This window comes from Hermetia illucens, chromosome 6, assembly GCF_905115235.1.
Source record: "Hermetia illucens chromosome 6, iHerIll2.2.curated.20191125, whole genome shotgun sequence".
NCBI classification, from domain to species: domain Eukaryota; kingdom Metazoa; phylum Arthropoda; class Insecta; order Diptera; family Stratiomyidae; genus Hermetia; species Hermetia illucens.
This window is the reverse complement of record NC_051854.1, coordinates 90,526,478-90,541,968: the sequence shown is the minus strand read 5'-3', so window position 1 is coordinate 90,541,968 and position 15,491 is coordinate 90,526,478. Positions and strand designations below refer to the sequence as shown.

The window sequence follows — 15,491 nt, the reverse complement described above, 5'->3', positions numbered from 1 at the left end:
GACATTGCAGTAAATTTTAGATTTGGGATGTGCACTGATACGTCGATCACAAAGAACACCAGTTGGGGAATGTCACTTCATCCAGGTGGCGTTAATGTGTGAAATAATTTCATTACGCAGTTCTCCATTGGCAGATAGCATAGACTCGAGATATTTAAATCGCTGAGTTCTGGCAATGGCAGTAACCTGCCCCTCGAGATATTTAAATCGCTGAGTTTTGGCAATGTCGGTAACCTGCCCTTCGAAATATTTAAATTGCTCAGTTCTGGCAATGGGAGTAACCTGCCCAGAACTGAACGATTTCAACATCTCAGGTCAATGCTAAAAGTCAATGGAGAACTACGTTATGCTCCTCACATAGGGAAACACAAAACCTTTTATACCTGAAGCGTCAAGCTTCCGGTTTCTCGACTTGTTTATGTATGAGATAGATAATGCCTCTTTGCCAATCGTCAGGCATTGATTCGCTGTTCCATACCTTGAGCACAAGTTGATGAACCACGTGGTGTAATTGGTCGCCTCCATATTTAACCAATTCGGCTGTAATTCCATCGGCTGCTAGCGACTTACGATTTTTAAGCCGAGATTTCCCTCTTTGTCTCGGCAGGATGAACATCGAGGTATGTAAGACTTCATCCTGCTGACTTGTTGATAAAACTTCCGCCTTCGGGCCTGGTGCGGTTGCTCCCTGTACTTTTCTAGTTCACAGATTTGTTGGTTCTCCCAGGCTTCCTTTTTCCGTGTGTGAAATCGCTTCTCCTCTCGCCGGAGTTCGTGATAAGTCTCTGTACGTGCCCGCGTTCTTTGAGAATGCAGCATTCTTCCACTCCGTTGCTAGTTTACATTCATCGTCAAAGCAGCCGTTCCGACACATTTTGCGACTGGGGCCAAGTATGTTTGTGGCCGCATTTATGGTAACGTTCTTCAGGTGATTGTGAAGATCATTTGTGGATGCTTCATAAGCAAGTTATTGCTTAGGCTTAAATTGGCATTACCGTTTTTGGTTACTGACTTTATGCGTGCAAGCCCCTTTGCTCTCGCTGATGTCTTTGCCTCATTCGCCATGGTTACGGTCTCCGTATATCCTGGACACCGGTCAGGAACTCCGCGTTGGCGCACCTCTGCATGGTGCCGCCACTTCTTCCTCAAAATTACACTGTTGATCTCTTCCTGATGCTATTCAGCCTTTTTAGCGAAGTTTCATTTCTTCTTCGAACATTAGCCGTTAAATCCCCAATTTTGCCACAAACATAACAGGGTCTGTTCTATTACGCTTCGGTTTTCTCTGCTGTGTGTTCCTGCCATACCGATTGCCGGCATGAATTGCGTTATCTGCTGTTGCTGTTGTCGTCGAATATCTTACTGGTAAGCACCTCAACGAGTGACAATTGGACGTTTGATCGAATGGCACATCGAAAATTGTTGAAGGTCGATGACAGCTCTTTCATGTCGTTAAGTAACCTCCCCATTCATACCTTCTGGCTGTGGGATGGTGTTCCTGAAACAGTCCACTCGTTCCCTAAAGTCGTCATCTTCCTCTATCTTGAACAACGTAATTTTCAGCACCTACGGGTCCTTTTGACGCAAAAATTGATTGTAGTGTTTTCCAAATTTCTTTTGACATGCTACACTTTGTGGCTGTCTTCAACTCGACGTTTCCAATTGGCGAAATGATATCGGCCTTACTTTTTTCATCGCCGGTCTTTCATTTTGTGATTTCTCGCTTCGAAGCGTTGCTTCCATTCGGGTACGGGATGTCGCTGTCCGCCATGTTTCATCAGGATGGACTTCATCCTCCTCTGTCAGAAGTCGTAATTTCGCTAGTCTGGAAACTCTGCTGCGTGACACTTCGTCCGTCATGTTATTCATACTTTGCCGCGCCTTCACAAGTCCACCTTAGAAAGATTTTCACTTTTGGTACTCTTTTTATCGAATTTATCACTGCTCTTATTATTGTTTGGTCTACCTTAATTAAAAGCCACTGTGCCCATAACCAATCTGATGGATCAGGTGCGAAAAATTGTTAATTTACTGCAAACCCCCCTTAAGTTCATCTTAGAATCATAATATTCTGGTAACATAGGCCGTGATATAGGACATACAATTAGAAAGTTTGGTGGTAATCCTACTTTTATTAATAAAGTTTCAAGATGTTTAAATTGCCAGGCATACGTAAAATTACACCACCCTAAGTGATAAATTTTCAGTATTCCACTGCATATACACTATGGGGTGTCCTATACTCCACTAAAGAATGAACAGGAAACGCTACTACTTAATTGGTTATGTACCACGACTATGCACAAATGGAGCCCAAATATTGAAGCACCCAGCTCCGGTTTCCAATTTATTATACCTTGTTACGCTATCGATTTTGGCGTAGTTTTTTTTGTATTTCTGCATTTTACCTCCGAATCCTTCCAGTTCCCTTTGGTTCAGGTTCGTACAAAAGAACAGTTCGGATTAGGTTTATGAATTCTAATTAGTTTTCCTGTGCATCCATCTGAATTCATTTGGTTTTGCATTGATACCTCATATTATTTCCACCCCCTATCACCTTGTTTGTTACCCCGGGCGCTGCAGAGCCTTCCATTCAAGGAAGAGCAAATTCCCGAAATACTAATCGTTAACGAATACATCATCAAAATACGCATCCCCATACACTGTACCTGTAAAAACAACAAATTCATTTCCAAATTCCATTCCGATCAACCACCCGAGCACCCCATCCAAAAACACATTCTAATAATCTGCACGGAAAACATGCATAATCGAATTTCCCTATCCTTATCTTGAATTCCAAACATGCTCATTCAACTAGTCAAAAATGTACGACGGCACAACATTACCCCCATTCCACCGACACCCCCTCAACCGTTCACCATCATAGACTCCGACTCAAGCTCGTTCCCGAACAACAATCAAATTCAACATTTCCGTATTCAGAGTGAAAGAAGGAATACAAATTCTCGCGTTCCTCGCTTCGCACCACAAACAATCATCCCTAATAATGATAATACACATCTCTCAATATTCAAATTTGGAAACTGGCACGATACTCAAACATGGCCCCGAAGCCAAAGGGATCCGGTCCCGGCCTCATCCTGCATCCCTTCTCTGTATTCCTGTTCCGCCACCCTCTTGAAACTGTATCGCATATCCTCTCTCACAATGTGGCAACACAATTATTCTACCCTTATGTCACGTGTACGCCTTTACACAATGAACTTTGATAAGGGCGAAAGAAAAAGGATACCGTCATCACAACGACCGAATTCTAGGATGAGTGCAATTCGCAGGGAAATAGGGGTCGGCGGCGGACGATAGTGATGAGAGATGGTTTTGGATTGCCTAGTGGCTGGTGGTGTAGTGGTTAGCTGCAAGGACGAAGTCAAATCCGAATCAGACGTGGCTGGGTAGTTTGGAAGGGCCGAGAGGGGGTGGGGAATGAGTGGGTGATTGGACTGTTAGGAGTTGACAGGCTGTGTCGGATGTTAAAGTGAGGTGCTATATACTGTGCGACAAGCAGGAAATGGGTGGCTGGTTGCAGGAGTTGGATGGTCGATCCGGTTGCTCGCTTGGTTTCTGCTCCTTGTTTTTATGTGTATTTACTCTCGTGAGGATTGTGTACACATTTTCTATGCTCTCTGGCACCCTATCTCTTGTCTCAGTTCGGAATTCAAAATTGCTTAGCCTGTAGTAATAGAGGGTCATGTTTTAGGGTTGCAGTGTTATTTGAGTTTTTAGTCGCGGGGCTGAAATTTTTAGGCCTTTACAGAAAGAAAGATTTTTGATGCCAGAGTTGTAGGTCAAGTCAAAAGTACGCTGACTCTCTTGGGATGAGCAAACCTCTTTTTTCCTCCAATTATACCCGATGAACTTACGAGTGAAGTCATTGTCAATGGCTCCCCTCGGACACCACCTTGTCGTGGTGGAGAAGCTTGCGGTAGTTTACTACTACACTAAGAGTGTCCAAAAACACATGAAGATGGAAACAAAGGATTGTAACTCTCCAAGTGGTAAGAAGTCACTTCGAACCCACCGGCGACTCTGAGAAATTAGGTCGTGGTCGAGGCACGGATTTTGAAGGCCTCACCTAATTCATGTTCCCCCACAGAGAAATCTGTGGAAAACAAGCTCTCCACTTCAGTGGAAAACCTACACCCGGTTCTACGGCGCGGTCAGCCATAAAGGATAGTACAGCAACTCCCTTAATGAGAGGAGCTGAAAATCTGACTACGGCCGGTTGGTCGATGACACTGTTACCTAACTCTTCTCAAATACTGGGAATTGGGCTCGGAAGAAGGAAACTTCAGCCGCAACGGAGAAGAGACTACAGGCTTACCTGTCAGAACCTTCTCTTCCGCCTGTACCCGAAAAAACGGAAGAAAGGGAAGCTGGTAATGTGGATGCAACCGGTCTAACCCCGGCCTTACCTGTCAGAACCTTCTCCTCCGCCTGTACCCGAAAAATGGAAGAAAGGGAAGCTGGTAATGTGGATGCAACCGGTCTAACGCCGGTATGTGAAAATAGATCCATGCAGCGCGGACTCCGTGAACCTGGGAGGGCTTCTAGCCGACGACAACGGAAAGCACTGCGAAAGAAAGCGAAGTTTCTCGGGAATGAGGACATGGACGTTGCTACACCACCAAGTGTGGCGATATCCAGAGAAATCGGACGCACGAATGTGGAACTTTTGATGGAAGGTGAGGATAAACTGGTAACCCCGGTGAGATCAACACTGAATGCAGCAGACTTTTCATTTAGCGGCGGTTTTCATATTAGACTGCACTTATGGCTCCAAACATAGGAGTTAGTCAAATCAACCTGCAGCATGCCAAAGCTTCTTCCTATCTACTGGCGGTAAAGCTGCCAAAGTTGCAGGACTGTCCTTATATATTTCTGGCTCAAGAGCCATGGGTTCGTTTTAACAGAATCTGAACATTATAGTTGCCTCTGCTTCCTCTCCCTCCGCCGGAAAGAACTAAGGGATCTGGTGGTGTATGCAGAATCAAGTGGCCTCAAACTTTTAATAGGCTGTGATGCGAACGCTCAGCATATTTGTTGGGGCAGTAGCAAATGCAATCCTAGAGGGGAGAAACTGTTTGATTTTATCACTTTAGCTGGTCTGATGACCGCGAACAAGTGAAGTAATTGACCTAACAATCTGCACTTCAAAGTTGTTAGAGTTGATTACACACTGACGAGTGCTAGACGAGGTCTCATTGTCAGATCACCGATACCTAGAATTCAATCTGACTATTGCAGGCGAACAGTCTGCAATACAAAGACGGAAGCCTGGGAAAATGGATAGGCCAATGTTCAATGAACTTCTTGGCAATAAAGTACAGTTCCCTAGGCGACTAAGGACTTCTTTGGCGCTGGAAGATTAATTGAAAACCCTGAACTGCACACTTTTAGAGTGCTACGAAGAAGCTTGTCATATTTCCCGAGGCCAAAGCAGTAAAATGGTTCCTTGGTGGAACCGGGAACTGCAAAAGCTCAGGAAATCAATCAGGCGGCTTCTGAACCGTGCTTGCAAAAGTAATAAGAACGAAGACTGGTTAAATGTCAGAATCTCACAGTGTGAATATAAAAGGGTTTGTTAGGTGTTCGAAACGAGACTCCTTTAGAGCGTATTGTGAGGAACTGTAAAGCGAAAGAGAGACTTACAAGGCTTTGCAGAGTCCTCAAAAGGGATGAGTCGGCCAAGTTGGACTCTCTTAGAAAACCCGACGGTACTTTCACGAGCTCCAGACTGGATTCAGTACAGGCCCTCCTGGAAGTACATCACTCGGGAGAACGGGTGAGAGAAGTGGCAGGAGGAGAGTTGACGGTTCTTGCAACACCTTCAACACGCAAGTGCTGCAAGGGGAACTGGAACACTGCGAAAGCGGTTGTTACCCATGAAAAGATAGGAGCTGTCATTTGAACATTTCAAAGTACCTGGCATGGATGGCATCTATCTGGCAATGTTAAAGGAGGGTATGGGGTACTTAGAGCGACCTCTAAGAAATATTTTTCGAGGATGTCTTACGTGCCTTTCTCTTGACAAAAAGGTTAAGGTAGTCTTCATACCGAAACCTGGGAAAGAGGACTATTCTGATCCAAAGAACTTAGACAGATCAGCTTGACTTCATTCTTGCTGAAGGGTTTGGAGAGACTGATGAAGCGTCACATTCGTGGAAACGCACTTAGGTCGCACCCACTTGTGAAAACTAAGTGTGTCTGCTCTTCATTCTTTGGTTACAAAGATAGAGGATGCAAATTTTAGTGAGTACGCGATGGGAAGCAATGCAGAAGCAACGAAGGGCTGCCCCCAAGAAGGTGTGCTTTCGCCACTTCTGTGGAGTATGCTGATCGACTCACTACTATGCGAACTGCAAAATTTGCCAATATACACTCAAGCTTATGCTGACAACGTGGCTGCGCTTGCTGTTGATCGGGATCTTGGAACGGTGTGTAGGAATATACAACGTGCCGTTGATTTGATAGACAGTTGATGCATTAGACATAATTCACTAGCTGAGCATATGTTCAGAATAGGTATTACTCAAGATGATACCTGTTCCTCCTGTAATGAGGAAGCGGAATCCACGGAGCATTTCCTATGTGAATGCCCCGCCTATGGACGCATCAGGCATCAGATCTGCGGTGCCGATGTTCTCCAATTGCGACGGGTAGCGTCATATCGACTAACGGAAATCCTACGATTCTTAACGAATCCGGAATATTCCGTTAGACAGGAGTGGCATGTACAATGGGCCAAGACGGCCTGAGTGCTCAGAAGCTGTAGCTTCTCTCCCACCAACTCTTCGCATAATACGCAAAGTATTATGTCGCGGGGTTGACATCCCTCTAGCCTCTCCGTTCATTCGTCGATTGCACTCGCAATCGCGCCATTCTCGCCTCATCTACCTATCAACCTGCACTGAGTAAGTCCCTAACTGCATTCCAGTTCTCCTGGTACGCAAGAATACTCCCAATTACAGTTTCCGATATTACTGTTCCTCCCAATCTTGGACAATGGAAGAAGATATGCTCCGGGTCCTCCGGAATACTGTCGCAGCTGGGACAGTTCGGTGAGCTGTCCACTTTAAACCTGAGAAACTGCGTGAGAGCCTAGTTTATTTCACTTTGCGTTTACACCTTGATGCTGGGAATCAAGCTGTGGGTCTGTCGACCCTTTTTCATCCGTTCCCAAAATTGTTACCACCTGCTTAACGATTCCTCCCTTTTGATGTTTTTCACCCGCCGATCAGAGGAAAAATCGGATTCATCATAGATGCGCGTCATCTTTTCGGCCAAAATGTTGGTCGCCGTCTACCGGGTAAACGGCGTCACTTGAGATGGCTGTCAAATCACAGCACACTCTTAAGGCGGTCCTCCTACAAACCGCAATTATCTTTTGAGCATTGCGTGGTGTGTATGGTATGCATTGCAGTTGTCCAAACTGACGCTGAGTAGAGTAGTATTGAGCTCACCACTCTAGCTGTATATAGCTTACGGATGCAAGGGGAGACCCCAATATTTGGCATCATCCTTTCCAGGGCCACACCAACATTGGGCGCCTTATTGCAAACATGTTGTAAATAGTGCTTGAAATTCAACCTAGTATCTACCATTCTGTTTAATAGTTGTCGTAACTGGGTACACAAATAGCCGCCAAAGACCTCCTTATAAGGTTCCAATTGGCTGAGTTGAATATATTTTTCAATTCAAGGGTAATCACTGCGCAATTCCGTCTAATGCTACCCTTTCCATGCATCGCACTTTGAGCTAAGCCAGTGAGTTTAACGGCCTCGACGAACTGGCCGTATGGAAACCGAATTTTCAGTCTGGTAAGCCTTCCAGACTATCTACAGCGGCGAACAATCTGTTATAGATTATTTGCTTCAGTATTTAAACCAATGTGTCCAAAAGAGACTACCAGCAGTTGGGCCTTCTACTGGGGACATTACAACGTCTCGACATCGATAAGTCGTATGCCGCCGCGATGCACTCCGTGATGTGGAAGGCTTTTTCCTAGGTTCTGTCTAGAATAGGACCCTGCTCCAACTGAACATCTATGAAAGGTGTTCAATTGCTGTCGCAGATCGATCTGACGTTCTCCACATTTTTGGACGAGCAGGCCCTCAACAGCTTGACTTGTTTTTCAAGTTAAAGACGGGTGCCTGGTGATTACAGTGGAAGTAACGTTCACTAGCGTTCCAGAACATATCGTGAGTTAATGAAGGACTAACAAAAGTCAGATCTACCACTGAAGTTAGGTCCACCACCACGGACGAAACCACATGTGCATGCCCACAAAGCGGCCTCACCTGTAGGATCGGCTATCCATACATTATTGTTAGGGTTCCTATAAGATTCGCTTATTATGGCCATATGTACCTCCGAATCGTGGTTTGTCTGCAAAAGCAGGTGTTGTGCGATCCTACATTTGGATTGAATGTTCTTTGGATCAACCTTATTTGCCCATTGCAGTTGGCGCCTTTTTGGACTCAGGACATCCTTCGCTTCCTCCTCCTCCTTTTTACTGCACAGCATGCATTTGGGATCCTTGTTCCCGGGTAATGTGACCCGCTTCCTCCACATCGTCTGCATCGGTGAGACCGAACAATCACACGGGCATGCATAAAGCCCTCGCCAGATGTCCGTATACAAGGCAATTGAAGGATCTCTTCAAAGAGATTTGCTCTCTAAGGCGATAGTCTACCCACCCAATACGGACCTTCCTGACTTCTAGCAGCTTGGGCGCTGCCTTTGCTGGTAGCCGGGTGGTCTCTGTCTGTGTGTCTTCATCCACTTTTCTGAGGCTTACAATAGATGCCACCTGCAAATCGTGCAGCTAGAAGTGCTCTGCTATGGCAGTGTGTGATCTCATGCTTTTAAGCACGTACGGCAGCATTTCCCCAATTAAATTCTTGGTTTGACTGAGGAAGCATTCAACTTTGCTCCCTTCGGACCTTTTCAGCTCCAGCATGAGATACCTTTTTTGGTTCCTCCGGATTTTGCTGACATTTCCTCCAAGGCTTTGAGATCAGGGTCACTTTTATTAGTATATCTGCGTAGGATATGTTATCCGTGTTTGAAATGCTGAACGCCTCGGGACGGATCCTCATTGTTTTCTTCTTTTTTTTAGGCTTTTTTGGCTCAACCTTTGTCCAACCAACCACTACGTATCTTGGCGCTTGGCCGTGCTAGTGTCTTAGGCACTATTTTGTCACCTATCGAGGTTTTAGACTTCTTTCTGTTTCCTGATTGTTTGTTCTCCTTTTCTCGAACCGTTTTTTTGAGGTTTTGTTTTAACAAAACCTTATTAAAATCGGTTTACCGTCTGTCTGTCTGTCTGTCTGTCCGTCACATGCATTTTTCTCGGAGACGGTTATAGCAATTGACACCAAATTTGGTAGAAATGTGGGAACTGTGAACGCTCACACATACAGTGAGTTACATCCTTTTACGTTGAATTTAAGGGGAGGGGTCCTCATATATGCAAAAGGAGGGTGTACAATTTTTTTTCATCAAATATAGTCATGTGGGTTATCAAATTAAAGGTCTCGATTAGTACTTTTCGAAGCCGATCTTTGTTTTGACATTTCTTCGAAACGTGGGGAGTGCGGGGGGTTGAAAGTGATCATTTCTTTAAGGGGGCCATTCTCAGAAACTACCAAACCGAAAAATCTGAAAAAAATCAGGAGGCTGCCACTATATGGTGCCTTGGCTCCGAAATATCTTTCATACCGATATCTGTTCAAAGAAAGTTAATAATAGTATATTACTATAATTTTTTGTAATTGGCTGGAAACCCCCCTTAAGTTCATCCTAGCGGCAGTGATGTAGGCTATAATGTAGAGCATGATCATACCAAGTTTGATGGAAATCGCACTAGTACTAACAAATTTATAATACGTCGAAGTTGTTGCTTCTTTGAAAATTGTAGACTATCAATGTCAATATCACCCGAAAGTGCTCATATGCATATATTACGTGCTACGTACTAAGAAATACACAAAACCTTTCGTAGCTGAAGCGTCCAGCTTCCGGTTTCCCGACTTGTTTTGAGGTTCTGTTTGTAAAGCAAAACTGTCTGTCTGTCACACGCACTTTTCTCAGAAACGGCTATAGCGATTGACACGAAATTTTGCAACAAGGTGGGAACCGTTCACACATGCAATGAGCTATATTTTTCTACATTGCAATGAAGGGGAGGTGGGTCCTCATATATGCAAAGGGGCGTGCAATTTCTTTTTTTTCATCGAATATAGTCATATTGGGTATCAAATGAAAGGTCTAGATTAGTACTTTTTGAAGTCGGTATTAGTTTTGACAGTTGTTGGAAAGGCGGAGAATACCGGGGGTCCAAAATTATGATTTCTTTGACGGATCCATTTTAAGAAACTACCTAAAGGAAAAATCTGAAAAAATTGAGTAAAAACATTCCTTGAGTTTATCCTAGAGTTGCAAAAAGTGGTTATGTAGCTCTCCTGTAATTCTTTCGCATCTTCTCGTGACTTGTTGCATAGAACCCTGTTGGCTCTCGCTGATTGCTTGGCGCACGTTGTTTGGTTTGGTTGCCTTTAATAAATTCAGGCAACTCAACAATTTTGCCACCAAGGAAAGTGAAGAATGACTCTTTCAGGTCGGGCACATTTTGGGGTTTTTTGCTGCCTTGGATATTGGAGGAGATCTCATAATTTTGGGCTTCTCCTAAACGGACACGGCTCTCCATCCCAAGGAGACTTTCTTAACTCCTTACGCTTAGATGTGGTTATTGTCACTACGCGTCCCTACGGGCGCATCCTTCTACATTTTTGTTGTGGGTGTTCTAGGAATCGAAGTGCTCGGTTTAAACATTTAAACATCTTGTCTGAGCTGATTTTAGTACTAACTGTCACGGTGTTGAAGCTGTCCATCACCGAGGAAATGCAGTGGAGGTATGTCGACTACTGGTAGCCTGCTTGCCCACTCCCAAAAGCCGTCAGTACTGGAGTTCATCTTTCATCGTAAGGTTACAGTTGACCTACGCATAAACATGCCTATGCACATACTCCTCCAAATTCGCTCAAGCACTTGTTCTTACCCCCGCCCCACCGAGCATTCCCCTATCCGCATGAAGGGACCTTCCTGATGGGAGATCTGGCCACTGCGCACAGGTATATCTGTCTGTCTATCTGGCATATATCTGTCTGTCTATCTGGCATACCATGATACGAAATTTACCGGAAAGCTGGGAACTGCATGTGTCGTATGCCGTGGGTAACATCGTCCTACATTGAGTATAAGGGGGGTGGTCAGTCGAAGGAGCAGTTTGGTTAACGTCTTACAACGTCTTAATTTTGTTATCTATATTAATTTGACATCTGTCGCTAGATAACCCCACCCCACCCCATTTCTTTTATGTATAAACAAATCGAGATTATCGACTCCAAATTATCCTTAATTCAACAACACAACGCTTCAGCACTCGCCCACACGACAACCCTTCGTATTTCCCATCGTATTTTTTCCATCCTCTACTAACCCTCCAATTATCGAGAGAGTGACTTTTCATCGGCAAGAGAGTCATTTCGACTCTACTCAAGTTCGAACATCTCACACACTCCGCGAGGGGATAAATACTACTACGTGGAGTATGATACCGATGATATGCTTCCCGTGTTGTTTTCTACATTTCGTTTGGGTTTTGGGTCCTTCAGAACTGCAGGAGAAATAGGAAGGACACGGAGGCGATGGGATGATGACTTCAAACCGAGACTGAGAAGGTGAACGGGGCCGAGAAGGCGATGGTTGGTCGAGTCAATGGTGAAAACAGCTACTGCAAAATTTTCCATCTATTTTCATCCCTGCAGGAGCAGCAGCGGTGGAACAGCAGTCGTCTTTTTGAATAGTTGTGAGTCAGTCCACTTTGTCGACTTTGATCGGAACGTAAACGATTGCAAGGGAAGAATTTAGTCGTGTTTTTGGTATATCGTCGATAGGATCCGAACGTGAAATCGTTGAGGCATTCAACAATCTAAGGAGGGGAGGCAAGGACGAGTGCGAATTGCGAGTCCCGAGCAACGAGGTTTTCACACTTGTGCTAAATGAGTCTGTCTCAATAAAGTTGGTTCCCCGTCTCTTTCGCGTAGAGTGAGTTGTTGTGAAATTGTAGTGAAGTTTCCTTTTTGGTAGGTGCTTGCTTACTTCTTTTTTTTCGAGGTTAGCAAGTGTTGTGTGCGAGAATACTCGCAAGGATTGCGAGCGCGCCGCAAGGACTGCAAAGGCTGAGTGGCGTGGTGGAATGGAAGGTATCAGGAGATGATTGCAGGAGTAGTTTTGGGCGGTTTTGGTGCTACTTTTCAACCACCTTGTCTAGTGGTTTTCTACTTGTAAGGATACAAGGATTCGTAGAGAGTATTAAACAGGAAAACTTTTTGAGTAGTTGAGGAGAATGAGTGATAGCGACGGCGGTGATAATCTACTAACCAGACAAACGTAAGGAAACATAAGGAAGAGAGTGCATTCTGAGGAGTTGTTTTGCAACGGAAACACAATCATCTGCATTTGTGAAAGTGGTGTTTTTTCTAAAAGTTCGCATTATGCATGCACCGTAGTGTGGTGTCGGATTGACTGCTACGTTTTGGATATGCTGAAAGTAATGCCACTCAACAAATATCATTCTGCGTAGCAGGAGCTCAGTGGGGTTGTGATTATTTGATATTACCATCGTCCAGTTGATATCTATTCCGGTGACTTGGTTTCTGCGAAATATTCGTTCATAAAATTTAAACATGCTGAAGTAATTGAAATTGAATAAATCAGTTCGTCCTGGCTTATTTTGTGGGCTGTCAGTGAAATTCAAGTGTGGGTTAAGTGCTGAAGAAAAGGGAATAGAAAATGAAGTGATTTTTTGCTGTTTTGCGGCTAATGTGGTGCTGTTGTTTTATTGAAATGACGGTTTGTGTATTTTGTGAAAGGTGTCAGTGAAGGGGGTTGCCAAAATTGGTAGTTTAACTCTGTCATTCGCGAGCCAAGGAAAGGCTTGTCATACAGTTTTTGTGGATTACTAGAGGATATATCAAATCAGGATTAATGAATGTCAAAAAGGTATGTGGACCTTGGTGGATATTTTCTCAATTTTTGGCAGAGGAATCATGTCTTCTCTACAGAAAATAACAAATACCGACGGTGTAGTGGATGTTTTATAGTTTCGGGATCCTTTTAATCATCACTAAACCCGGTTTTCGTGCTTGGTTGAAGTACTTGGTTCTCCCAAGTACAAGTTTCATCTGGTTCTTTTGACTCACATCTTGTGATAATCAATCAATAAGGACATCTTTTGTTTTGCGGGAAGTAGTTTAAGTGAGTGGTTTGACAGAATTTCATGTATAAAGGATCTGTCCGGCTTGCTCTTTTGAAATTGTTGTCTAGTCAACTCCATTGGTAGACCTGCCTAATCTGCACATTACTAATCCACGGACTCCTGCCTAAAAAACGGTTTATGAAGGTGCAGTATACCTTTCAAATCGCCTTTGGTTTAACCAACAAAGGCTTGTCAAACCAACAAGTAACTTAGTTTCTCCGGAACTGTATCTTGTCAAGTGTGTGTTGATATTTATGTAGTCGAGAAAATTCTAGTCTTTGTTTCTTTGCTGTCTTTCCTATACATTCATAGTTTGCATCGGCATAGTCGCTTCATCAAATGGTGAAGCCAGGACTTCTTTCTTTTGTAGTTTTGCTGCGTTACTCAAATCAGGTGCCCATCAATTTTGAAGAAACTGGTAACTTTATATTATTTATGCAGACTCCTTTTGTAAGTCAACAAAGTCAACTCTTTACAGCTTCCTGGATTTCGTGCGAGATAGAATCCTCGTCGTAAATATGCGACTCTGCAGTCTAACTAAATGTCCACAGCTACAACACTCAATTTTTTTCTACTGTTGGTCTCATAACCAATTTTTTGTGTTGCTCCGCGTTATGGAAATACCATGGCGAACCTAGATATCTCATGTGAGAAGTGATGTTTTGTATTTTCGCAAAACCGCAGAATTGACTCGCATATGTCAATGGAGGTTCAACCAAAGTAACGATTTTCGGTTGAGTAACCAGAAAAAGTTTCCGATGAGTGTCGCTTTCAAATGAGCCTTTTATGGACGTCTGCTGTTCAGCAGTACATAATCTGATAATGTTTGATGAAAATGGGAGCTATCCTCCTCATTCATCCTTTCCCCTCGAGTACTTGCCTAGCCGATGGAACGGATGTTATAATTGTGTCCACTAGTGTGTCTCCCGATGAACTTGAAAAGTCAGGAGTAACCGCTGGGTTGATCCCTGTTGATAAGTTCGTCTTTCGGTGCTCTATAAATTTCTAGACTTTCGGCCACTTCTAACTTGCATCTCTTATGTGCTTCATCAATCCTACATTCTTCCTGGAAATCTCGTGGTTATTTAGGACGATATGTTTCATCTGAAAACTATCGCATTTCTTTTCTGCCAAAACTGCTTCCCACGTGTTTCCACATTCCTTTTGGTTTGTCCTATATGTACTTTTCTGCAATTTACGTAGGAAATTTTGTATTTTCCGGCCATTGGATCTTTGGTCGATCCTAGAAAGGTTTTGAGCTGGCTGCTTCTGCTGTGGAAAACGACACCCAAACCATGTTTTCCCAGTTGTTGTGTCAACAAAAGGGAAATTTCGTTGAAATCCAAAGCTTTCCTCCGTCTAGGCTATTGATCCGGAGTTAGCTTGGTGAGTGTTTGCTGTGGAAGCGTCCTCTTTCATTTGCTGACCAAGCTGCTGATGGTCTAGTCGGTGCATCCATTCAGTTTGACGACCTTATAAATGTGCTACGAGTCTTTCATCACGCGATATGAGGAAGTGAAAAAGCTAACATCCGGTGGATTACGTGGTTAAAAGAAGTGACTTTGTGCTGATAAGTGTGGTTCGAAATGTTGAGGATAACTCGTTTGGTATCTGTCGGTTTTCTACAGGTCTAATTTCTTTTGCTTTTTCCTCATCAGCAGGTCCAAGAAAGGCAACTGACCTTTCTTTTCCATCCTTTTCTAGTGTTCGTTCTGTGTTTGACCCACATGGAAGTGAAGTGATAGATAAGCAAAGAAGGTACTTTCCGTCTGAACTAACATTCGGCGTATTCAAAAATCTCACAGTGCTAGTTCATTCCGGTTAAAAGCTTTCTCATTTGGTAAATCATCGGCATCTGATTATCGTTGCCCCGGTTTTAAATTGCGCATTGTCATAGATATTTGTGTTCGTCTTTGTGTTGTTCTGGTGCTGCAGGGTTATCACTTCCACAGCTCAAGTGTAATGATAATAAAAATGAAATGGAATCTCATTAAAGAGAAAGAGAGAACAAAAAACAGCAGTACAAAAAAGAGACTGTCTGGATGTCCTGTATTCTGAAAGCCAAAGAAAATGGAAAGGCATTTAGAGGATGACCAAAAATAACTTTTTTTCCTTCCTTTCCTTTTTTAGGGAAAAGTTTGGCCAT

General features: G+C 43.7%; 1 protein-coding gene across 5 annotated transcripts in view; it reads left to right on the top strand.

The window, feature by feature from the left end:
* The window catches only part of LOC119659152 (protein groucho), a 305,782-nt gene that overhangs the window by 119,761 nt on the left and 170,530 nt on the right, over positions 1-15,491 (top strand). The window contains exons 1-2 of one of the 5 annotated variants that reach the window (XM_038067096.1): positions 11,936-12,132; positions 12,207-13,089. The exons of the other annotated variants lie outside the window; for them this stretch is intronic. Coding sequence (XP_037923024.1) covers positions 13,075-13,089 — 15 coding nt within the window. The 5' untranslated portion in view covers positions 11,936-12,132; positions 12,207-13,074. Of the gene's footprint in view, positions 1-11,935; positions 12,133-12,206; positions 13,090-15,491 lie in introns of those variants that run through there. 5 annotated transcript variants of the gene reach the window in all.